At 39.7% G+C, this 27,367-nt stretch overlaps 1 protein-coding gene across 43 annotated transcripts in view; it reads right to left on the bottom strand.

The window, feature by feature from the left end:
- Positions 1 to 24,516, bottom strand: part of KCNMA1 (potassium calcium-activated channel subfamily M alpha 1) — a 469,740-nt gene extending 445,224 nt beyond the window's left edge. For 18 of the 43 annotated variants that reach the window (XM_021269717.4, XM_021269718.3, XM_027460041.2 and 15 more), the window contains exon 1: positions 23,801 to 24,511. In XM_021269717.4, the coding sequence (XP_021125392.2) occupies positions 23,801 to 24,121 (321 nt within the window). In that variant the 5' untranslated portion in view covers positions 24,122 to 24,511. Of the gene's footprint in view, positions 1 to 16,316; positions 19,705 to 20,185; positions 22,736 to 23,800 lie in introns of those variants that run through there. The other 25 variants (XM_072039506.1, XM_072039507.1, XM_072039508.1 and 22 more) reach the window with 7 other exon arrangements.
- Between the last annotated feature and the right edge of the window lie 2,851 nt (positions 24,517 to 27,367).

The following is a 27,367-nucleotide window of genomic DNA, read 5'->3' as shown; positions in this document are numbered from 1 at the left end:
CAGTTTTGGGCCCCTCGCTACAGGAAGGACAAGGAGGTGCTCGAGAGAGTCCAGAGAAGGGCGACGAAGCTGGTGAAGGGCCTGGAGAACAAGTCCTACGAGGAGCGTCTGAGGGAGCTGGGCTTGTTCAGCCTGGAGAAGAGGAGGCTCAGGGGCAACCTTATCGCTCTTTATAAGTACATTAAAGGAGGCTGTAGAGAGGTGGGGGTTGGCCTGTTCTCCCACGTGCCTGGTGACAGGACGAGGGGGAATGGGCTAAAGTTGCACCAGGGGAGTTTTAGGTTAGATGTTAGGAAGAACTTCTTTACCGAAAGGGTTGTTAGACACTGGAACAGGCTGCCCAGGGAAGTGGTGGAGTCACCATCCCTGGCAGTCTTTAAAAGACATTTAGGTGTAGAGCTTAGGGATACGGTTTAGTGGGGACTGTTAGCATTAGGTCAGAGGTTGGACTCGATGATCTTGAGGTCTCTTCCAACCTAGAAATTCTGTGATTCTGTGTGATTCTGTGACTTAGGAAGAATGGTGGTTATGCAACACAGTCAATTATGCATTCAAGGTGTGCTGTTGTGGCTTTGCCCATGTTCAAATACAAGATTGCTCTTGATAGTGGGTCAGTTCTGGCTAATGCACTAAACACCGAGGAGCTTTTAAGGACTGGAAAAATATATCCAACTGAATTTGTAAAGCAGAGTTATAAAGTTCTAATTTCACTCTAAACAACTCATACTTGAAATTCAAAACAAAGTACAGAAGTTTAGCATTCATATACCATTTACCTACCTAGAAGATCATAGAGATCAGGAAGCAGAGGTACTCCTGTGAGCCTGCCTACTGCAAGCCTTTCACATTGGCATTGACACAAACAACTCACAGTGTAAGTCGTTATATCAAACTGGCAATTGCAAGCAAGCCAGCTTTTCACTACCCGTCTTCATGTTCACCCACTGCACTTCATCCTTATTACTAGCTAAGGGAAGTGCAGAACATGCATGTGGTTCAAAGCTAAGAAACGCCCTCCCAGGTTCCTGCATGGAAGCCTGCATGGGTTTCAGGCATCATAAAAATGTAATCAGAAATAACGCCACACTTAATTCACTGGACACTTATCTCTCAAACAGGTAACGTGCCACATAAAGCTGGTAAAAATAATGATTAAGATGCTTTTTACAAATACAGAAAGTAATACTGAGTAATGTTACTAAGATGAGACTCCATAGACTGCACTTTTTTTGTGATCTTGCTTCAGAAAGATTATGCTTGCTATGTCAGAATTACTGTTGAGATTCCACTAAAAAAAAATAAAAATGGGATCTCTAAACCATAAAATCTTTGAATATCATCTCAGAATATGTATTATGGACCCAATTAGGTAAGATTTTCCAGTTAGGATTTGGATTCTCTGACATCTTAGTACACAATAAACTCAATTATGCAGGGTTTATGCATTATACCTGAATCAGTACCCTGAAAGTCTTCAGTATGGACACTGCACTTACCCAGGTTAAAACATTAGGATTTCACAGTAAGGTCAGCCATAAACCAGTAGGTAGACTATGACAAGAAAAGTATGTGTGTCAGTGATACATGCCCTTACAGGGTAAATATTTTTCCTAAGTGAATAAATATTGGACAGTTTATAAAGAGATCCCAAGCTTCAAAGACACTATTGAGGAGAGAAAAAAAAAAAAAAAGAAAAAAAAAAACAACACAACTGCCGTTCTCAGGCCTTGAGCTAACATCTTGCAGTAGAGCATAACCAAAATATGTGTCTGAATTATTTGCCTTTCCTCCATGTTGAATCACATGGAACTGTTCTGGTCAACAGCAAGCTTCATTTAGGCAGTGCCAGCTGCACAGGGCAGCATTACAGAACAGCTCCCTGGGCTGGGCACAGCCACAGCAGAACATGTTGCCCAACACACCATATTTACAGAGGGGTGGAGATGACCAGAACATCCTACCTGTGCCTCTGGGCTTCCTTTATTGCTAGGATACTCCTGCAGGAGTGGAAATTTCCTGCAAAACCGAACGTTGGTCACCAGCAGAACGCGGTCAAAATGTGCTTATTTTCTTGAACCAGATTCATATTTGAGGTAATTTTGTTTTGAACCAATTAAAGATCAGTCTGGGTACTCAGACCTCAGACTTCTTGTTTTCTCAGTATAACTGTGTGTGTTCTCATAGCTTCACTTATAAAAATTCACTTCTTGTTCTCTCGTTAAGTCAGAAGAGAAGGGAAAAAAGCAGCTATGTGTCTCATGACAAGTTCTCAATTTGATCTGATTCAGTCATATGGTCCTAACACCTCCAATTAAGACTACATTTTCTCTCTCTCACTTAAGCAGTTTGAGTTTTCCATTGCAGCTTCATCTCAGCCTGACTGAAGCTGAAAAGCCCATTCATGGTTTCTAGGCAGAAACAGAAGAACACCATGAATGCCACAACTTAATTCTGTTTCACGCTTGGTATGATTTCTGCATGACACAATGAATGAACTATTATAGGTAACTATAAATTCCAAGACTGCTAATATCCCAGAAATTAATAATTCATAAAAAATGAAACTCCAGTTTTACAGTCCCACTAGACCCAGTGCTGAATAATCTAACTGTTCATTTGCAAACGTACACCAGAAAGATAGACACAGTTTCATGTGATCATACTTCTGTACATGCAAAGAATTTGCCATGCTACAAGTGTTAAAAGCACCAATATTTTACCTCTGTCTCTGCTGCAGAACAGCAGATGCTACCATCACCATGGGAAGTAGAAGAGATATTCATCAGCCATTCTAGCACTGTGCTGAAGAGCCAGTTTCTAGAGGTTCAGAATACTTGCAGATCCACAATTGAAGCTTCAGTTTCAATACTCAGAGCCATAAAAGCACTTGAGAGCATTTCTGTTATTGACTTAGACAAAATGCTTAGGAATACTGAGGTGTAAATGTCACTATGTATTTTCTACAAAGGCAGCATCTTCCTCTACATTGTGACCCAGGAATTTCCATGCAATAGTACTCCACAAGGCAGATTTTCGAACAGACACTTTTTTTTACTTAAGATTTCTCTACAGCACCAGAAATATACACACACACACACATATATCATTTATCTTTCATCTCTTAGCCCACAATGCTTTAAAGATTTGAACCATGCACCTAAGTAGGGGTCAGGGCTTTATTTGATATTTTCAATCATTCCACTTACTTTCTCTAAGCTGCACTGGCATTAGATCCACAGAAATAGATGTAAATACCATACTGTAAAGACTATTACATAACTCTCCAATTTACCAATTGCCATAAAATGTGATTGTTGAATCAATAGGCATACCTGGCTTCCTAATTACATTGCTTCAAATTAAAAGCAAATAAGGTATTGACATTTATGATTAGTGGAGGAAAAAGACACTGATGCTTGTATTTCAGCATGGGATCACAGCTGTGGCACATTTATCTGCTTCAGTTAAAACTCCAATCACCTCATAATGCTGAGGTACCAGCAAATAAGAGCATCAATGTACCTTGGCATCAAACAGGTTTCTCTTCATTCCATGACATCACACTACTACAGTCTTAGCTTCTAAATCTTGAACACCATGAAGCAATTTTCTTCATGCCTGTGCTTTGGAATTGGCATATGTCATTCATATTTACATAGCCCTTTCATTAAAAAAAATAAATAAAGGGAAGGCAGCAGTACGAGGAGAATCTCAAGGGTTATAAAGGTGCCATTTAAAAAGCTGCATTTCCAGGAGATGTACAATGATTATATAACTGCACCTTCTGTTTATAAAAAGTAAATTTATTATTCCTTTGGTGAATATGAATTATCCTCATTTTACCATATGTGATGTTTCTTTTAGTATCCCAGGCCTGTCTTAAAAAGTGGAACTTGCACAGCAGTCCACTAGTCTTCAAATGATCTAAAGAAACAAAACTGGCAATCTATTTAAGGAACTGTTTTTCTAACACCAGGGAGAAATATTTTGACTTTGGATAGAATGCAAAATTCCCACTGAAGTCAGTGAAAGAAGTGTTTGGATGATAAACTGAGACCAATAATGACGTACCTCAATCTTTTCCTATTTATATTGGATCAAAAGAAACCAGTGGATACTTGCCAAGCAAATGTAAAAACAAGAGATTTTGTAGAGTAGAGTAGTTTACTGCAGGCTATCCAAGTCTCCCACCCATCATTGCAATTCGTCATCCTGAATGATGTGGTACCCACTGTTGTTTTATGGTGTTTTTTTTGTGGTTTTTTTTTTTTTTTTTTTTTTTTGTGTGTGTGTGTGTGTGTTGGTGTGTTTAGTTTTTGGGTTGTGTTTTTTTATTTTATTTTTTTAATTATTTTTAGGGTCATGGTTGTCCTTTCCCTTCTATTCATCTTTTAAGACCAAACTCATTTAACATTCCACACCACAAAGGTTTATAGTAGCCATTCTTCACTCCCATTCTACTCAGTTTTTTATCTGCTCCTTGCACTAGTAGCAAGACCAAGAGCTGCTAAATTCCTTTGTATAGTGCAGTTTTTCTTTCTATTAATAAGGCTGATGACTGCAATATAATTTCTACTACTGCTGGGTTTACTGAAGCCTGAGAATGTTTTTAGGCCATTCGCTGTGCCCATTCAGTACACTGCCTTCCCTTTACAAGGCTAGAGCATTCTCGACCCTCCCACACAACTGCTGTATCCTCCATTTTCTGCAATATGCACATTCTTTGCCTGGGTGATTTTATACTCTCTTAAAGCATAACCTAACCTCCTGGCACTCATTTTTCTGTAGGCAGATTTTATGTTATTCTCTTCTCTTGAATAAAGTAGCATAATACACGCAATCAGAAAACAGATGCAGGAACAGGAAAGAGGAAATGTGATCTTACTCACATCATGTAGACAAAGGAAGCCTCCACAGAAGCTGAAGGGTTAGAGTATACGGCACATGGACCACAAAACATATAGGGGTGCAGAAGCAAAAAATGTTTCGGAGGCTCTTACATGGTTAGAAAACTCATCTTTTTACTCTTAAGCTCAGCTTTCCATCAAAATCCAGATTTGGCTTGTTTCCTAAGTTCATTCACAACTTTTAGTGTATGTATGTACATTCATGTTTATTATAATTTGAAGCTTCTTCGGAAAATTCATTTTGAGTAAATACCTACACATACCTAAACTCAAATTCATGTTGACTATAATATTCCTCACTCCACTTTCTTTCCTGGAGTGCTTCCATGTGCTCTTACACAGCTGCTACACTCCACTTGAGTGATGATTTTCACACCTATACACATATTTTTCTGGAGATCTACTGTTGCCCAGCTGTTTTACTAGCTTCTTATACCTAACTAATACACTGAAATTTCAGTGACTGCTGTTGCATTTGAGTGTCTTGCGTCTATATTTTTATATTTTAATGATGCTGGAATACCTAAACATATTTCTTAATAGGGACTCTCCCAAACAAACAACTATAGCTACAGAAACAAAATTTTAGACACTTCTCCTAAATTTACGGGAGACATCTTGTTTCACTAAGTGTTCTTCTAAGGAAAATAAAGAAAAATATGAAATTATCAGATCTCAATATGAATTCTCAAAAATAAAAAGATTCCCCACATCATACAACTCTCTATTACCCTCTGGGATCTTCACTGCTGAAAATAAAACACCAAGTCACAGTATTTCACGTGCTATAGAAAACCAGTCCCTCTAAGGCTTTAGTACTTCTGTTTTTCTTCTTTAATTATTCATCTCGGTGGCAAATTTCAGTTCGTCTGAGAGTCTCTATTTAAAGAGATTTCATCTCTGGAAGCAGTCTACTCAGGAAATCACAAAAACTCTCACATTCTCATGTTTTCAAACTCAATAACCCCCTTAGAACTGTTATCACCACGTTTTCAATACTTAAAGAATTAAACAGCTGACCTTTTCAAACGCTGGAATTTCATTTTCATGATAAACAGCTTTGGACCTGGAGTATTCGTAGTAGAAAGCCACCAGTCCTGGCCCAGGATTTTCTGAGTTTAGGTTGAATTCTTGGAGTGGATTCCAAATCTCTGTATTTGGATATCAGCCTTTGGCACTGGCCCATTTCTATCCATAACAGTAATAAATTATGCAGTTAAGAATTTCATACTGATTTAAGAACCTCAACCGCCAGCAACTTCAATACAAACAGAGAGTTCTCAGAACATTATGGAACAAGTGTTTCAGCTCCAACAAGATCAAAGCAATTTAAGTTCAAGTTGGATTCCACTAAGACTACTTGCTATATGCATTAAAAAACAGGATGGGATAACATTTTTGAACACACCATGTTATTTCACTTGAGGGATTGTGTCATCTCTGTTAACCTCCACCTCCCAGGAAAGGCCTCCAGTCAGCCAGCCCAACAAAGACAGCCACTGACAGAATGCTCTGACTGAAAGTGACACAGAGCTGAACTTCAGATTGAGAACCGTCATGTAACGTCTTGTAATCATAAGACTTATTTTACATTAGTATCATAGTAAGACTTCACACTAAAGTGTCAGGAGGCATAACTGAGGCAAATAAAAAAAAAATACTTGATAACTCTTTTGGCAAAGTAATATACAGGCTGACAGGGAAAATGCACCCAAGACTAGACAAGATCTCCATAACCATACACTATGGTATCGCACTGACACACCATCTGATTCTAATTCCTATGCATGCGTTAACACAAACAAACTGGTCACCCCCAGGGTCATGATATCATTAGAAAAACCACAGATGGACTAGCACTCAGTCTTGTGCTGGCATTAAGTAGTACATTGTAATGTATTTCTTGAAGGAAATAACAGATCTATGTGATACTCAAAGTAATCCAAAAATGACATACTAGAACCAGGTATTTGTACCAAGCCACAGAATGGCTCTTCTTAACAGAAGAAATGGAGCACACGCAGGAGGTGAAGACAGGATAAGGGTGGATAACCTAAGTGACATTTGGCTGAACAAACAGTGGGGATCGTCTGTGACGTCAGAACTATTTCACTGGAAAATGGCTTCAACAAAAGAGGAAAAAAATAACAACTGTTTAGCCAATAAAATGGAAAAATAAAGCTGCTAGGAAGTCATGAAGTAATATAGCACAACTTCTTTTAAGGCATCTCTCAGTGCACTATAATTTAGATGAAGAATAAAAACACAGTAGAAAAGAAAGACTAAATGTGCACTCATCTAGTCTTCTGAATGGTTTCAGTTGCATGTTTGCCAACTGCATTTGCATAAATGCCACACACACAAAGATCCTGAGACCTCAAAAGCATTAAGACAATAAGTCATTCTAGGTAATGCTGTAAAAAGTTAATTTTTCAGAGGCCTCTATGCAAATACTCTGTTTTTCCTAAAAATTCAGAGGGAAATTTTACAGTTTCCAACAAATACTTATACAGCACTTGCTTGCGAAGTATGATTAGGGGCTGTGATAACATAGTACACTACTTGTCTGCCATGCAACCACATCTAGAAGTTTTAAGAATTTCCTTAAATTGCTGTTTCATTTGAAATGACCAAAAATTATTCTTGATAGCTTCTAAAATGAAATTCCACTACTAACTAAGAGAGCAAACTTTTTTTTTCCTCTCTGCTGCAACTATCAGTATATAAAACTATAATAATCTTGTTAGCTTTTTTTTTTTTAAACATCTAGTCAGGAAAGGATAAAGTAGAAGGCTTCTGTTTTATCCATTATCTGGTGACCAAGCTATATTTTAAGCATCTACAAGATTAATGTTTACTTCCTAACATGTTCTGTAGCAAGAGTTTATCTTCCAAACAGAACACAAGGATTGCATTGTGCAGCACCAAAGTAATAAGAAAGTAATCTGGATAAATTAAAAATCACTTAAGGTGCTATTCATCTCCAATACTGAGCATTCACAGGTTAAATTGAAGTCAGACTGCAGAATTTCAGCATGTTTGGAAGCCCAAGATTTCAGAGCACTTTTAAACTGCAAGATACTGCATATCTCTGTTGTACTGATCAATCAGCTCCAATCCTTCCTGACCTAAATACATTTCCAGCCTAATTCAGCTCAGCCTAAGATGACCAGTGGAGTACTCGTGATGCTTAAGAAGTAAATATATGAGGGTGGGTGAATAGGAAGCATCACCCTCCCATATATATTGAAAATAACTATTTCAGGCCTCTCTTTGCAACAGGGAATAGTCTGAGATATCAACCTATTTCTCATGCAAACATATATAAACATCACTAAAACCTCCCTGACTTCTCGTAATCAGTCTTGCCAAAATCCTGCCACAAACCAGGAAATATAAAGTACACTCCAGAGGCAATGGGTCTCCACGTTCTGATGTTCATCTCTGGAAAAAAGAAAACAATTTCCAAACATGGAGCAATAGCCTCTATGTAATTTATTGCCATGCATACCTCAATCTATGTTAAGAGAAGAAACTTCAGATAGTATGAAAAAAAAAAAAAAAAAAAAAAAAAAAAACATTAGAGAGCTAAATCCAAAAACAGTGCACTGAAGAGTTAATTGAACTATACAGACACCAAAAGAGTGTGGGAATTAAATGAATGCACCAACAACTTGAAAATAATAGTTAACATTCAACACTTTCTTTTCATAGATCAGCTATGTCTGCAACGTATATCGCTCTCATCTTGCAACTTCTTACTTTCATTCCAGTCTTGAAAAGCTGCATTAAAATTTCCCAAGGGGCTCATCATTCTACAGGTTTGCCTCTTACAGCATATTTCTGTGTTTCTGCTATAATACCAATTTCAAAAAAAAAAAAATTCTTAACAAATCTACAAGGGTATGAAAACAGAAGAATTATTAAAACCCAACACAACACATCAAATGGTTGACCACAGCTTTTATAATTGTTTAGCTAAATCCTTCCTTATTGTCCAATTGATTTCAAGGGGGTTGTAGGAATTATATCCACAAAAAGAGAAACACAAATTGCATATTCTTGTGTGCTTTCCACAACCTACTGCAGACATGAAAACAAGCATAAAGCTCATTTATTCTTATAAAACAACACAACATGAAAACACCTAACTTTGATGTAGTTGTTAATAAAAGATTTAGTCATAAAATGCATATTTTTGTATATTATATCTAGACAGAATTTTATAACTATATCCTAGGAATGGAAACATTCATAGAACACAACTAGGCAGATAACACAACTGATGGATTGCATAGATTTTCACAAATTGACAGATTTGCTTCTACCTTGGAAAGAGCTCCTTGCAATTATAAAAACTTGTTAAGACAACTATGTAAAGAAGAATCTGAAGAAAGCTTAGTTTGTGTCAATTTTTAGCCTCATAGTATGAAATATTTTTAAAAAGTCAAATATTTACTTGCTGTAAGAGATGAAAAAAGACTTAGTATCACCACCTTGTCCCTTTGCTGGGTATATAAAACCCTGTTCAACTGATAGTTTTGTAAACATACAAATTTTGGCATACTATTATTTATTAAAAGTGAATTTTAATGCTCTCCACTATGGGAAAACACACAGTTTTCTGCCAAGCAACCTAGAATCTTTCACATGTCAATTGGAAACTCAGGCAAGACAAGCAAGAAATTCCTTCTATTCTTCGTGGGAAATACTACCGTAATTGTGCGCGCTCTTTGTTCTTTTATTTCCCCAAAAAGGTGAAACTTACACAGTAGGCAGAAAAATAATTGGTGGGTGAGGATGAAATTTGACTTAAAGGCAGCTAATGAGATTTCCATAAGCCAGATAAAGTGTACTCACTCAGCTCCTAGAGTTCACAAGAGCTCTATGCCCTACTTCTCCCATTTCTTTTCAACTCATGCCAAAAGGCCTAGCACCTGCTCTGGCCTCATGAAACTTGTCCCCAAAAACTGCATTATCAAACATACACTCCATAACACAGTCAATGACATAGAAATCATTCCTAACTTGTGCCATATGGGCCAAATGCAATGTATATTAATGAACCTTGCCAAACTACAGACACAATCTTGAACCTCTTCATTGCCTTTTCTTTTCTAATCTAATTCACTTCTTCCCAGTATTTATGCTGTTTACCTTTTGCATGCCTTCCAAATCAGGTAATATAATTCAATTTTTACAGTCATTTTTCCATTCCTATTCCCAGTGTTGCAATGACTGCATTCAAAGTACTGCAGAGAACTTCAAGAACAAGGTAATTTGGGCAACAAAAATGTCTGCGTAGACATTCTTAGAAAAATATAAATTTCAGAATGAAATTGAGTTAGCTGTATACCTGTGACAATTTTCATGTTGGATAATAGCTTTTCAAGTGTTAAACAGTTTCACTATTGCTCTGAAACAGTAACCTAGTTTCATTTTCATTTCAAACAATTCAATACATTTATTTTCAAACTAATACATACAGGGAATTCTATATCATTTATGAAACAGATTAAGTGCATGTGTCTTAATAATAACATAAAAAAAATCTACATTATTAGCAATACAGCAGAAATAAGAGTTTCCCACACAATATTACATGAACCCTTTGACTTATAAAACATGCTCTAAACAAACAGTAAGTAACCTAACACAAAGATCAGTCTTCATTTGTGATGTGCCACAAATTACATTACAGGTTATATAACACATTGTATGTTTATTCTGGCTCAGATTCTTTCACCTGTTCTTCTCCCCTGGCATTGCTAGCACTACCAGATGGATCCATTTTAAATTTAATTAATTTGCCCTGTCTCCTGGGATTCCAAAGAAGTAAAGCACTGACAAGAGTCCTGGTTATTTCCTTTCTTGGATACAAAAAAAAAAAAAAAAAATCTAGGCAGCGATTTTCCTTTTAAGAACAGAATACAGCATTCACAAATAAATATCTGAGGAGAACGTGTGGTTCAAAGAAGCTAAAAATAGTACAATCAACAAGCATATGCTTAACTGGGAACCTTCCTAGAGTCTAAGAGTAACATTATTCTTTAGTCAGTGCAAATGGCTCAAAAGCCATTTTATTATGGCAGTGGAGCAAGCATATTCATCACTGTCTATACACAAAGTGAAAGCCATACACACTGCATACCAAACTACACAGATTCCCTTCTTGGCAGTCTTCATTCCCTCTATCATGTTACTTGTCAATTCTTTCAACCAAATCCTGCAACGCATTACAATTAAATTTTCATTTCATCCAAAATAAAGACTTTTTACTTCTTTTACTATCTCTTTCTGAAAGTTTTAACCACCTGCAGTTCCTTAAAAATAGAAACTGCTGTAAGGGACTTGCAAGCTGTGTTTCCTTTGCAACTCAGACAAGTAGAGCAAGTGGATACTAATGACGTTATCTTATCTTGATTACTAGGTTGCTTTACATGGACTTGGGCAAACCAGTACTTCACAACCCCCCACCTCTACTGTATCTCTCATTATCTACACAGAGAAGGCATGATGCAGAGAATTGCCCCTTTGTTAAAACCAGCAACAGGATAGTAACTACACCTGCAGAACTACAATAATTTTCAGAAGTAACGTTCAGATTCTCCCTTGGGTATTTTGATGTTTCAGATAGACTTTTCAAATTGCTAGATTGAATTTGAAATATACTATGCTCCTTGTATCAAGTGGTACATTTTAAACCGCTATCCTGGAACCCTAATAATGAATTTTCCCACTCGCAGAAAAAAAATATAAAAATACCACAAGCCTTTCAGACCTATAAAAGGAGCTTAAATGGTGTAGAAAAGCCAAAACAGCACAGGAATGAGTTTTGCTTCAAATATATCAATATGAAACGCAGACTGACTTACAAACACTGCTGCTACCTCTCCAAAGCCCGTCTGCATAAAGAGAATGGTACATCCATACTATGTTAAAACATTTACATGAATTTTTTGCTCTTAATGTCACAGAATCACGTAAGAACTTCAGGTTTTCACCTTCTAGTGATATGCTTATGGGGTACAGATTCAAGGCTATGTGAACGAATCAAAAACCTGATGCAAGAAGACAAATAAAAATAACCTATAATTAAATTCTAAACAACTGAATGATCTATCAAATACTTAACATGAATGAAGCATTACCTACAGAAGAACCTGTACTGAATTAAAACAATAATTTTAATTATTTTAATATAAAAAGGAACTAAAATTTAAGTTGACTTCAGTGTTCTTTTAAACTATTAGAAATGAGCCCAAATATACCAAAATAATCTGACCGAATAAAAACAGACACCAAAGAACCAATACAAATGTAACTATGGAAATGAAGAACCCTCTACTTTAACTGATATTAATGATTAAAGCACTGCTATAATATTAAGACAAACAATTTTTGGATTGCCATCACAGAGCAGATTTCCATTTACTTATCACAGTTAAGTTCATCAGTTTAAAAAAACAGACACAGATTCAACATTGTTTCTTAAGGAGTTGAACAATAGCTTGGTAAAAATCCCACACTTTAAATGATGCCTCTACTTGTTTACAAAATGACATTTTAACAGACCTGACAAAATACAAATACACACAGGAGAACCTTTACAATTCAGTTTACATTTCCAGAGTTTGTTTTTTTTTTTCAGAACTTTTACTTTTAACTGAAACTGTCATGACCTTTCTCTACTTCCTTTAAAAGTTTTTAGAAGTAAAAACCCCAGAGCTCGTTTACAGTGACAAGAAAAGCCCTCTGAAAACAGCCTGGGCACTAAGTTCTATCACCTGTTATCACAGTCCATAATGCTTTTTTTTTTTTTTCTCTAGGTTAAACATGCAACACCTGTTTAAAAACAGTCTGTCCCAAAACAACTCAATTTCTCCTCAGTCAGGATATAAAATATCTTCATCCATACCAACTTCATACACCCTTCAGAATCCTCAGAAAGTCAATAAATAAAAGATTATTTTAGAATATTTACACTGAGATGGATCAATAGTTCTGTCACAGCCCAACACCTGTGATATTTTAAAACAATATCAGGTCATCCAAAGTCTTACCATCATCTTCACCAACCTGTTGGTTCATTCTCCCATTTGCAGTAGCCTGCCAGGGTCACAATAGCCAAGGCACAGAAAGAAAGCCATGAAAGAAAACTGAACTCCAAAATTAACATTACAGCACAGCAGAATAAAAAGAGATCTTTGGAAGAGCAATTGTAGGAAACTGTACGTATATTACAGTGATTTAAAAACAAAAATCCCACATCAAAAAGAAAGGAAAATAAAGCCAGAAGCATGCCAAAAATACTATCGTAGTGTTTTGGCTTTTTTTTGTTTGTTTTTTTTTTCTCCTAAAAGCATTGTCTAAACAGATTAACTGCACATTTGCAAAAACAGGTATATTAAGAGCTTCACGCTATCTGTGCTTCAGTATTTATACCCTCAAGGCTAGCTCTGGGGACTGAATACCTGTTAGCAGGTGCAGTGAGTGTACTAGGTATGCTGGAGCTCATCTCCCTACATAGTTTCACCTGAAGGCAATCCTCTTACCAGCTCTAGAAAAACTGGAATTTACTTTTAAAAGTACATTCCTTATCTGGCTAAAACATTGAAATGAACAAAGCTACATTCACCAGAAGGACATCGTTAAATTAATACTTCTATATCTAATAGAGTAGAATGTCTATTGGAGTGATGTCTAATACTGAAATCCAACTCACTTTTAAAACTTTTTGGTATTTGAATTTCACCCATGAGATCCCTTCTGCTCAGCAAATGCACCTAAAAATGCAGTTAAGGATCGGGAGTTATTGTTGGTTGGCAGTCACAGCCTGTCCTCAACACAGGTCCGCTACCTTGCAGAGTCTTCTTCCACACTTTACAGTTTGGACTTAGCAGTGTCAAACCATCACTTCAGGAAGATAAAGCAAGTTTTATAATCAAAAGCACTGCAGCCAGAAAACACTTAACTTCCTCTGCAGGATTTTTTTTTTTTTTAAAGTAGTAAATGATGTAACTTTGTTTAAACAGACATTAGAATAAATGAGGTATGGCCTACATCACTTTAACTTCATACGAAGCCATAAAGTTGATGTAAATATAACATTACATGGCTTAAACACCTTCACAGAATTAATTGTGTAATCAGTCATACTCTAATCCAAGTTCACCCACTCCCACCATCTCAGGACTGCACAAGTGCAATATAAATGCTGACCAGCCACCTCACACTTTTCCTCCCCCACCCAGCCTGCCACACAGCCTGCCACACACCCCAAATCCACACAGAGTATAATCTGGCCCACCTGTTGACAGGACACAGCAATGCTCTATCTGATCACTAGTGAAGGATTTTGATAATTAGTAACCTAAAAGCTTTCTTTCTTTGCTGTATGCAATGCAAGCCAAAGTATCTCTGGACTGTTCTATACTGAAATACTACCTATTTCAAAACCTATTGTTCTATTTTTCCATGTACTTAAAGCAAACACAGAAGCTCATAAAATACTGGATTTATTTTATTGCTTGAAAAGTAAGTAAACATTTCACCCTAGAGGTTTAAGTATTTTACATGTCTACAAAGTATGAATACACATCCTCTCATTCAACCACTCCTTAACAAAAAAGGAAGGTTTCTGAATAAACTTTCTAGTCAGTTGTAAGGACACGTTACTTTTGTATGCAGATGGCACAGGACTAGGACTAAGATCTATTCACCCAACCATTAGCGTTTCTCACCTTATGAACACCAGCCCAGACTGTACTTTTGCATGTACAGTAAAGTTTATGTGCAGTCTTATTAAAATCACTGTAGCCATAGAAACAATAACCTGTTCTGAGTACTCCCCATAATTTTAATATGAGAGCATGCAAAATTTGCTTCTTACCTATTTTTAGTGAAGTTGTTTCTTAAAAAAGCAATTTGCTTGAAATAAGTATTTTTGTTTAAGTGGTGTGTATCAACCTTTTACATAAAAGAACCTCTGAAATCAAAATTTTTATTCAGACCTTAAAAATAAAATAAATTTTGGTGTGTAATAAAGTGTTTTGTGCAAGTGTTGACTCATGTTCCGCATACTGACCTAAATAGCTGCTGTATGAGTTTTCTTTAAAAAATATTCATAATTTAATAACAAACATAATGCCATCAATTGAAAATCAAAAGATTTGATCTCAAAACAACAAAATGTTTTTTTCTTCCACTCCAAGAATCGCATCTTATCATTCAACTCAAATATGTAAAGGTTTTCCTACAATACATATCATTATGTTAATATGAAAAAATTATCATTTAAATCATTCAGGCAGAGTCAAATCTGAACACTTTGGATGGCATTTGACACTTTCAGTAAACAAAAACTCCGTTATATACTTATGACACATTCCAAGGATGCAAGTAAAATGATTTTTTGTGAATAGGAAAAAAGGGGGGGTATTTTTTTAAGGAAAAACAGATATGGAATTTGAATTCTGCTTTTATTACTCATGAAAAGACAACATTAAAACTTACATGTGTAAGAAGGTGTCAGAGGATGAAAAGGAGCATTTAAATCAAATGTTGTATGGCCTTAAACCAAAGGGAAAAAAAATCCTAAGTATATAATCCATATCTCTGTAAAAAAACATAACAGACAATAACCCTACCCTGCAGACAGCAGAAAAATAAAACTGTGGTAAAGGACCCAAGGTATACATTATTGCTGAAAACGTGAAATGATATGAAGATAATGTGAACATAGAAGCAGCTGTTCACTGTTTCTAATGCTGATGGAATCAGAAGCCTTCAATATAAATGCACCTGGAACAGAAGACAACTAACGCAAGAAGCTGGTAAAAACTTCCCACGGAGTACAACCAATTTATCTGATGTGTATAACCAGAGCATTAAAAATTGCTTTGTGCAGAGAAACATTAGCACCACACATAGACAGACTGTGCAGTTTTCTTCTAACTAGACCGTGCTTTGATTCCAAGTGATAAAAAGAAAATGGCAAAAGGAAAGTGTTTTTGTGTTTGTTGTTGTTGTTGCTGTTGTTTGTTTGTTTTTTTCTTCAGTCCTTAAAAGCCACAAAGAGTATATCAGCTTCCTCATGTAACACTATTTATAGTAGCGTAACCTAGAAAATGTAAAAACATGACACAACATTGACCTGTTGACTGGCAAACTCACCGTCAAAAAACTGACAGCCAGTCACTGCTGGTCAAAGGATTTGCCAGGATATTTGAAAGCTCCTGAAGTACTCTACACTAACTATGACTGTTGTTACAGGTCAAAGAAGTTAGGAACCGGCTTCAAATAATCTGCCCAGCAGAATAACAGTGCATAATCACTACTAAAATGAGTTTAATAGAGTTCATAATATGGAGAAAAATAAAAGAAAATAAAGATGCTAAAACAAATAAATATAACACGATTATTCACTTTATTTTTGTAATATAAAGGCCATCATTTGCAAATTGTTTTTTTTGAAGACATATCTATAATGTTTCCCCCAATCTTAAAGTAGAAAATAAATCCAGCATCAATACTGCTACAGTTGCTCTCATTATTAATAGCACATTTAGAGTGAGTCACCTTTTTAGTTTAACAAGTAAGAGATAACACATTACATAAGAATCTAAAAGATATCATGAAATTGATGAAAGATATCAAAAAGAACATGACAAATATTTAGTTAGCATTTGCTTGGACAAAGGGGAACAAATCTGTATTGTAACTGTATTATTAGGTATATAAAAAGTAATTAAAAGTGCAGCACAGAAAAGCTGCATCTAATAGTTATTGTGACAAGCCTCTCAAATTCTAGCCCAGTTGTTTTGTTATGTTACAATTGTTTATTATGGTACAGCATGTCTCAACAGCCTTTCAGCTTGGTAATGAGACTTGTCTTTTGTTATCCACTTTATGTTAGCAGTTCTGATATCTATGCTTCTATGTAAATTAGGTGGTGATAAGGGCATGCAAAAGGATTTCCAGTACTGCAAATGCATCTCTGTCCTGCAGGTGAGCCACAGGGCAAGGGACCTTTTCCAGTTCCATCAAGTGGGCACTTACTGTGTCCCTAAAAAATACCCAATGCTTGTCCTTGCACATCAACTTGCAGGAGAGATGCCATGAAGAGATATTGCCAACAGTTCAAGCACGCAAATTTTGATTTCCAAGAGCAGGGGGGCTGGAAGGAGGTGCAAGTCTTAACTGGATTGGAAACATACCTTGTGTGATTTTTAAATATTGTTTCTAATGTGGAAATCCCAGACATAATGGCCACAAGCCAAGTAAATATATGTCTCTACAATAAAAGAAAAAAGCTTTTAAAAGCTTAAAATGTTAACATAAGAATTGTTTGGAAAAAAAAAATATATCAGATTCATCTAGAACACTGTGAACATCTAGGCCCGAGTCCAAAACCACTGAAGTTATTAGGATTGTCTCCCTCTATTTCAAGAGGCTTTGGATAATGCTCTCAGTTTCTGTAGCTCTGAAGCTGACAAATATATGCAATATATCATCTCAAAGCAAACTGAACTCAACACATGTCAGTGACAGCACATTCATTTAAACAGAACCACGCATACTATATATGGGAATAAAGTGTTCCTTTCACAGATGCAAGCCCGATGTATTCTCAGGCTATTAATACCATCAGCATTCAAAATGGGCCTTTCCTGACCAATGCATCTCTGACAGGCATGGAAGACAGGTATCTTTCTTTTTTCATTTATTCATGCAGTTATATTATTGGCAAAGTGCTAACAGCAACTTCTACTGCATTGCCACCTTCTTTTGTTGCCCAAGAAGACCTATGTGCCACAAAGAGTACTTGCGCTTACAGACCATGAGGTTGAATCTGGAAGGCGTACTTAGCCCTGCATAAAGTTGGTATAAACGCTGCTCTAGCCTTATGATCTCATAGGGTTTGGTACTGTCCTGTCACAGTACAGGCGCAAGAGTTACGCCATAAGCACTCAACCATGTAGCAGCATCTGAATCCAGGACAGAAACAAAGCATATTGAGATAGCTTTTTCAGTTGCAGTGCCTTTCTTTTTATCTCTGAAATTATGTGGGAGAGAAAAATATTTTTTGACTATTAACATCCACACATGCAATTTTCCAGCAATCTTTCCCTTAAAAAAATTCTACCTGAGTTGTATTCACAGTCCTTCTTAGACTTCCCACTGATAATTTGATAATCTTCATATATGTGAAATATATAATTATATGCAGGGTACTATAAGTACTTAATAGTACCTAGTGAATACCCCATCTTCCAAATTTTATTCTTCCATCTGACTAACTTCTCTGGAACTTCTGTCCTACCTTTAACGCTAGAATGCATCACTGCTTCTGAATGAGAGCCTCATCTTGTACAGGAATTATTACCAGCCAACCCTGAAATTCACATAAACTTTCATCAATGTGAGCTAGATTCCACAGAATAGCAGAGCCAACCTCTGCAAATCCCTCTGGGGGGAACAGTGACCATTGTTCTTCATTTTGCCTGCTGACTAGAGATTACTGCTGCTGCTTGTGATCTGTCTCAGGAAGGACACTCAATGACTAAGATTCGCAATCCACCTTCTTGCAACAGTACAGGACAGACATGGAACATCACTGCTTTCCTAATTATAATAATTAGATCTTGTCCCTACAGAGATTATACTTAGGACCAGTGTTCTCTAAATTTTCAGTGTTTCTGTATCCACACCTGTAAACTGCCCTCATTCTGTACCAGAAATCCCACAGCATCAAGACTATGTACATAGATCATTGTTACTAAAAAACTTTTTGTTCCCTATTACAGACATTTCTTCTGTTGTGCTAAACTGGAAAAAAATGTGAAATCTAATGGTTTCCAACCACCATCTACAGACTCACAAATGTGTGAGAGTTGCAAATTCTTTCTGAGCACAGATTTTTCTCCTTAAATGTATGCGTTGGAAAGCATTGAGAATAAGTATTACACTGCATCAAAATAACATTTCTGTCAAGATTGTTAGGTTTACAGCTTAAATCCTTGTCCATACATTTTCTTTCCTGCATACATAACCAATTTTATCATGTCTTCATAAAATGTGAAATCCATTACGAGCTCCAGAGAGCTGGAGCCTTCTATTTCATAGGAGACCAGCAGCATGGCAAACAGCCGCACACCCCTCTTCATATCGCTGTCTCATTCACTTGTAGGAATACCATCTGCAAAGAGCTGCAATCCCCTCTTCTCCCAGTCCTTGACCTCTCGAATGTGCTCGTGTCTCAACTGGCAACCTGTCCGGTAGGACGCTCACAGGGCGCTTACACACAGACCACCTGATAGCCATAAGATAGTAATGTTCCCGTTTCTCGAGCCAGATCGAGCATGTGACTGAAGAGTGAAATGCTTAGCAGCCCACTGATAATCTCTTGAGCCTCCCAGTTGTTCATGCACTTCTGTTCAGTCCATCTTCGAGAGAGTCGAGGTGAGGCTTCCACACACAGATTTACATGAAGGTATTTCCAGCACTGTCCCCACACAAGCACCTTCTACTGTACTCTCCTACTTTTCTGAGTATATGGTGCCTGCCTTGTTTTTAGGTTGTTTCTTTATTTTTATTTGGAGAGGAGATTTACTTCAGTACTCTTAGGGAATCAACAAACCTAGCTATTGAAGAGACAGTGTGGCCGAAACACTTATTCTTTTAGGGAAATCAGAATTTTTTCCATTTACAAACTTCCCCAAGCCTGGGTGAAAACGCTCAGCTTACCAAAGAGGTCTTCTGCAAACATTGCTCTTCCAGTAAAACTTCAATTTTTCTATTGACAACAAACAGCAATGTTGGTCAGTTTCTACTGACCCAATCTAGCACCATGTAGTTTATTAAACTTCCCAAACACATAGACTAATATCAAAGAATACTATTTTGGCTTGTCATTTCAGGCCAGTAACTGCCATCTATAACCAAGGGACTTCATTTGATATACAGATGAGTCCTGGATTGTGTGGAGAAAAAGCTCTTCAACACTAAAATCATGCCAACATAGTGATGTTGACAGGCATAGTGATGCAGACAGCACCTAGACTAGCACCTGCCTTGAACACGTAAGGAGCACACAGGTACCACCCTGGGGAGACCAGGAGCAGTGGTATAGGGTCCAGTGTGGCAGTCTTCAGACAGGTACAGTGTGCACATTATGCTGGACTTCAGCTCCTCGGCTTCAGGAGCTCTCCTGCCCCAAACTTGTTGTTTCTCATTTCACTACACCTTCTTGTTTAAGAGATTGTTCAAAGCCAATATACAGCATCATTAATGTTTATGAAAAATAAAATACTCTTCAGAAGCACAAAAAATGTGGAAGCAGATCTATAACATCAGAAGAAATACAGATTGTACAATAACTATTTAGCTACTGTGTGTAACTGCAGACTTTATTGCGCTTTTTTTATTTTTATTATTACTCTATTTCCAGAAAAAAAAAAAAAAAGAACAACTAATTAAGTTGCTCAGAATGAAGCCCATTGGATTTGAATCTCGTGTTCTACTTTTAATATACAAACAGGAATGAGTTGGTCAAGGGACAAGGACAAAGCAAGCAGAAGACAAGTTCTTTAACAAAATCTAAGTGTTTCTTAAAATGCAGATGTAAACACTGATGGAAAAAAAATCTTTTGTTAAATCTCCACAAAATCACTGTAGTTATTTTTGCAAGAATTACATTTAAAATTATAAACCACATTAAGTAAAGAAGGGCTTCAACTGTAATGACTCACATTACATGAAACACTGATAACACAGGTCAAGATTTACATTTTTCTTTTCAGCATATTTTAACAAATGTAATCTCACAAAGGAAGCATGGAGCATAAAAATTCTGTAACTTCAGCCATCATTGGTACTATATGATTAATATTAATGTTCTATTAATATATAGCGATATAAATTGGAATGGAATTTCAAGGCACAATGCTTATTTTTATTAATGGCATTCTATTACCAGAAGTTTTAGTATTCTCAACCTACTGTATCTTGGCTTTATCTCCAAAAAAAAAGCAACACTACTAAAATTTCATACAACAAAGTGTTAAACAATTTATGCCACGTTTTTGAATTCCAACCTGAAATTCAGGGAGTTAAGGAGGAAAAAATATTCTAAATTCTTCTATGCAGCCACTAAAAAGGCTTACATCCACTAAATAAAGTTGGCCATGACTGCTAAAACTGAGAAACGCAATGTGGAGACTAGAGTATAGCAAGAAGGAAATGAAATTTTTGCAGTTCCTTGCAATAACATATATGGATATAGGTGTTAGGATAGTAACTCTGTGCCCTCTTCCTTTTAATATACATGAGCTATCCAGCAAGAAGCCAAAGAAAAGATATATGAAAAAGACTTCTCTTAGCTCACTTGCTGGGACCACTCTTTTGATGAGAGGATGATGGACATCCCAGCTTTGCTACAACCCACAGAGTAGCAGAAGCAGCAGCACAGGTAAGGAAAGGTCCTAATGTGAAGAAAAATTCTTCAGTTCCACAGCAGGAGGAGCTACTTCTCACAAAACTGCTTTTACTAGCAGGTCCAATATAGTCAACGGAGTATAAGTGTGCATTTGCATTTCTCACCTGGGCACCCTTGCCCAAGTTACCATGCAGCACAAAGTGGGTGTTTGGTAACAGCCAGGTGTAAGGAATTTCTAGTTTTTCCTTTAGTTAGTCTTCATACCCTAAATAATTTTGAAAGTGTTCTGCACTAACTCATGGCTCCTTACACACACAGAATTCCCTCCAATTCCCCATTTTAGCTTGGAAGGAATGTAGGATCAGCCCTTGAAAGTTCTTATTCAACAGAGGCTTGAAAACCCTTAGAAGTGTAACAGACACTCTCTAAAAAGAGACGTCTATCTCCCCCTCTATCCTCTTGCCCCAGGATGTGATACTCATGAATTTAGCTACTTCAAGTCTCAAGCATGGAATCAGCTCCAATCTTGCTACCCCACATAGCTGCCGTCTGTCAAATTATTCAGACTGGGAGAGCTGGAACCCGCTGGCAGTATCTGTTATTTAGCTAATGGATACATTTAGCCTATGAAACTTTAAGGACAATTCAGATATGTTTTTCTGTATTGGTTAAGAGAGAAATGATCTCTTTAACGATGTCTCAACAGCTATCAGACCACTTAGACTCACCAAGACGCTATGCAAAGGAAGTCTGCACAGAAGCCTCTCAGCCCTAACTTCTAGATAGCTCAATGAAAGAAGCAGTAGGTGATAACCTGTAGGATTTTCTTTTTCTTCAAGATCCCTTACAGCCCTTGCAGATTTGTCCCATCATGCAGTGAGGAAAATGCTAAATATACATGAAGGATAGTAATATACAGAGGATGAGTCTTAACTACTCCTCCATTCTCAAAAAAAAAAAAAAAAAGTCTTTTACAGTTGTAGGAACTGGTATTTTACAAGACATTTATTATCACAAATTCATTTGAGCTTTGTCATCATACCTGGCTAATGCATCTGAAAAAGTTCAGGCTTCGTTTTGAGTAAAATTAAAAATGTCTATAGAGAAGTGATACTGCCTAGAAGGTTTCCTGCAGCTTAAGGCTGAGTTAAAAGCTTTTATTTATACTGTATCTCTAGCAATCTCTTCTTCCGTAGATAGGCCAAGTTCCTTGCCAGTGCCCTACTTTAAGCCGCAAGAGAGGGGTTCTTTCAGGCAATCCTAGCTGGACACTCACTTAGCTCAACACAGACTCACCAACAAAGTACCGTAACTTCTCACACTCTAACTCTGTTTCTGGTTTCCCTAAGTGTCAGATCCTTGCGAAGCTGGGTTATGCGCCGTATCAAGCCTGTTTAGGGGGAGGGGACAGGAGAAAGGGGAAGACAGCTCACTGTACGTCAAAGCAAGCCAGCAACCTAGCAACCATATATTAAAAGGTGTGTGTGTTTTTGTGGGTGTCTGTGTGCCAGGAATAACTGAAGCAGATATTATTCCATTTGTAATCCAAAAAATGTGAAAAGGGAAGGGGAGAAACTCCAGCTGCTGGTCTATTTTGGGGTCTGTCAAAATCCACTTTCACAAATACAGAGTCTTAACGCTTTCTATCCCATTTGTCTTAAACAAAAATGGAAGTCTGGACCTGAGTGGATTCTTAGCCTCGGCTTGAAGTGTCTCCTTCAAACCAGAAGGCAACCTCATTTCACGTACCACAATTTCTTCCAGCTGGTAATATGCAAAAATTGAAATAGTTGAGAGGTTGCCGCAAAAATTTTGCAACTGGATTAGAGGAATACTGACCTAATGTCTTTCCTGGGAATTCATGGTACACCTCTAGATATCAACACTTAATTCATGAGAAAGGTATGTAAGAGATTCTGAGGGAATGGAACTAGCTTTGACAAGATTTACTTGAGTGAGAAATTTCCCTTCTTAATCTTCCCCAAGTTTCTCACACTGTAGGAGAATCAAGAGTTTAGCTTGGCACGAACGCGTTCCCACCCTACGCGATCTCAGGGGTTGCACACCAACTTCTGAACCACACTGTCCCAACGTGCCAGCGCGCACATCGCCAAGTGGTTGATCTGGTCCCAGGCGCACCCTCAGTGCCACCAGACCAAGACCTATGTGCACCCCTGTGAGGGCTGTAAGGCACAGAAGAGGCTGAGGGGCACCTGTCTGGGCTGCATCCAGTGCCTTGCTCCCCAGCCACGCTCTCCACATTGCCCCAGGCGACCCCACTGGAGCAGCACGCTGTCAGCCTACGCCAGCCCTGTGGCACCTCCTGCGCTGCCACCTCGCTGAGGTGTCCCGGGATACAAGGCTGGACTCCTACTCCCCCTCCTCACTACCACCACCGCACCAGACCAGCAACAGCAGCAGGAAGGGAAGGGGAAGGGAAGGAGTGGTGAGTTACCTTGCTTTTGACCCCGCAGTGGCAGCAGACAGTCCACAGGTACTTGAGGGTCCTCCACAGCAGGATGATAAACAGTCCCCCAAAGAAAGTGACCATGGATGAGGCGAGGAAAGCCCACCACATGCGCTGTCCGCGGCTATCGCAGGGCACCTCCATGGTCACCGGGATGATGAGCGCATCCATCTTGGGCACATTGACGGGGGAGGAGGACGAGTCTGTGTTGAGATTGTTGGCGTTGATATTGTTACTCATTCTAAGGCCGCCGCCGCCGCCGCTGCCGCCCGGGTAGGAGCCGCCGCCGCCGCCGCTGCCATTTGCCATAGCTAACAGCGAGCCGGGCGCGCAGAGGCTTCCGAGAGCTCCTCCCGCCGCCAGCGCCCCCCAAAAAACCCATCACCAGCCATATTGCTGCCGCCGCCGCCGCTGCTCAGCGGGAAAAGGAAAATGAGAATAACAGCAACAAAACGCCAAATCAAAACAAACGACCCGACCGAAAAAAAAAAAAAAAAGGAAAAAAATAATAAAGAAAAACGACCGCAACAATCCCCGGGTCCCTCTCGGGAGCCGACAGGCCGGTGAATTCCGAGCGTCCTCCTTGCACGGCGAAAATAATATCAACAAAAAATTAAAAATAATAATGGAAAGGTAGTCCGCTCCTCCGACTCCCACCCTTTCCTTCTCCCGCAAACACGGCCCCCACCCCGCCCACCCCCCCGCAAAAAAAAAAAAAAAAATCAGCCACCACCACCACCACAGACTGATGCCTCGGAGCGTCTCTCCAAGCTACCCAGCGCTGCAACCCCGCTGGCCTCCGCGGGGACCGCTCAGCCTCCGCCGCGGATCTTCCTGGAGGTGGTCTGTTATTATTGTTATTAGTCTTTAACTTGTTATTAGCGATACTCAGTCCCCCCCCCGCGCACCCTCCTCCTCCTCCTCCTCTTCCAAGTCCAGCCCCTTCCTCTCGTCTTCCCCCCTCGGTGCCGGCGGCAGCCTCCTGTGGCTCCTAATTCATCCTCCGCTGGCCCAGCCGTGCGTGTGCCGCCTCCTCCTCTTCGCCCATCCTCCAGGAGCTCCCTCCGGGCCGCAGGCTGCCGCTCCCCCCGGTACCCCCCCACGGGCGGAGAGAGGCGCCGCCGCCTCCCGCCCCTCCCTCCCGGGGGGAGGCGGCGATGGAGGCCGGGGGGCTCCGGCTTCGGGGGGCTCCTGGCCCCCCGCGGGGCCGCCGAGGCAGCGGCCGGGAAACGGGGCTGCTGCCGGGGGGGGCGGCGAGGCGGTGCCCGAGATGCTGCCGCTCCGAGGCGTCCCCCCGGCCCGGGCGGGCTCCGCAGCCGCGGAGGGGCGGGGGCCGTGACGCGGGGAACGCCCGGCGCTGCTCCCCCCAGCGCTGCTCCCCCCCACCCCCCCCACACACACACCCCGGAGCCCAGCTCCCACCCGAGCTGCTCCCCCCGGAGCTGGACATGGCCGGGCCGGGGGCAGCGAAAGGGGACGAGGGCGAGCGACAGCGGGGGGGGGGGGGGGGCGCGGGAGGCGGGTAAGTTGCAGCAGCAGGTGCCCGGGGATGCGGGAACGGGAGGGGGGATGCTGCTGCGGGCAGGCTTTGGAGGAAGCGGGGAGCGAATACATGGGTATCGGGGATTTTTATTTTTATTATTATGTTTCATTTCTGGAATTGACACGGGGAAACGTGGCGATCGCGCCGCGAGTTGCTGCACATCGCCAGAACGTTCCTGAAATTAACCCTTAGGGATTAAAGCAGCGATTTGCAGGGGCACGCTTTGAGGAGGAGGGGGAGAGAGGGAATCCAGGGAGAAAATCTAAGAGGGGGAGGAATCCAGCAAGAGAATCTGGGTAGTTGTCTCCTGCATTTCTATTCATGTATCCACTGTAAAATTTGAGATTAATCATTTATTTTATAAAATCTCCCCTTGGCACATGGTCTGATCACCGGTTGCCTGCACCCAGTATGGTGCAGATCCTCTTTTCACCCTTCCCTGGTGAAATGCAAAAGCCAGCGTTTGTGGCGTTTCCCCACCTGATCCACTCACTGCTCATGCACAGGGCCACCATGATGAAGCAATCATCTGTTTAACCTTTGCCAGCAGTAGTCCCTGTTTTGGCATCTGCCACAGGTCTGTTTATTTTTGTTTTTTAGTTAAGTGATGGTAATGAGATTTTATGAGTTCTCAGGGCTTTTTATGGGTCTAGCTAAACCTCTCACCTCCACTTTTTTATGTAATTGCAACACCATTTGACAAACTTTGTGGGTTTAGCATAGTATATTGCTCCAGTGTCCTCCTTCAAGAGGGGGCTTCGTTCTTCAAGCATGGACTCACAGAGGCCTCCAAATAGAGAAAGCATTAGGCAGTAATATGGAGGTATATACAAGTGAGAAAACACTACATTACTGTATCCCAGGGGAAGACAGATGCTCAGTTACATGGTGCACCTGAAGCAGCCTGCTCCCAGGGGACTGTTGTAAGAAGGAATTAAGTAGAGGATTTCTAAATGCAGAGAACAAGTGTGGCTGGAAAGAAGTGGCATGTTGCAGCTATCTCGTGCAGCCCGAGGGAGCTGCCACCTCCCCTGCCTGTCCTTACCAGCCCAACCGAAAGCTGGAAAGCCACCAAGGTGACCAAGTGTCATGGTGACAGGGTGCACACCTGGAGGGCTGGGCCCAGAACCTGACAGACATTGGCTCTGGGTTTCTGGACTGGAGTTGAAGGAGTGCCCCTTCCCCACCTGTTACACATACCTGCAGGTTCATTTGTTCATCAGCTAACAGGCATGGAATGAGGGCAGGGACATTAGGACACAACCACTTGATGCCTGGTCTTCAGAAGTGCCAGGTGTTCACAGGTGCCCTCTACAGCTGGTGGAAACCCCAGGCCCTTTGCACTCAGGAAGACCTGGGCAGTGAACAACAGGAGCACAGCAGATCCTCAGGAAGGTTTTTGCATGTAGGAGTTCCTTCTGTGTCATCGACTGGTGGCAGGCAAGGGCTGGACCTCTGAAGCAGAGGTTATACATATGTCTTCTCTTGCTGGTAGTTGAGAGGGTCCAGCAGGTATGAGAGAGGACTGCAGTCTGAAAGTGTTACTTTTCCCAAGAAGCACACTTTATACAGTCAGAAGATATGTGCTAAAAACTATTTGACCCTGGATACCGTTGCAGCTGAACACTTCATGCATTGGGTTCCTGAGCACTCCAGATACAAACGAGAACACGAGGCACTTCTAAAATTGCATCCCCATAGGACACTATTTAGGAATGCAAAGGATGGTCCTACATGAAAGTTCAAACTAAAGCAAACCAAGTACACTGAACTATATAGACTGTACTCTAAAATAATTGGCTTTAAATATGTTTACACAACATGTAAACATTTAAGATATATTGTGAACACTTACAAAAAGCTGACTTAAGTTCTGGTACTCAAACCTTCGTAAAATAACCAAACAGTGGTTTGGGTTTCTAGTTTATGAATGTCACACTACATACCCAGGGAGTAATCTTTCCTGTTACCTGTATAAACGAACTCCTGTTATTTACATAAACAGCTCTCAA

This window comes from Anas platyrhynchos, chromosome 6, assembly GCF_047663525.1.
Source record: "Anas platyrhynchos isolate ZD024472 breed Pekin duck chromosome 6, IASCAAS_PekinDuck_T2T, whole genome shotgun sequence".
Lineage (NCBI taxonomy): Eukaryota > Metazoa > Chordata > Aves > Anseriformes > Anatidae > Anas > Anas platyrhynchos.
Note: the sequence above shows the minus strand (reverse complement) of the source record. Positions and strands in the feature narration are given on the sequence as shown.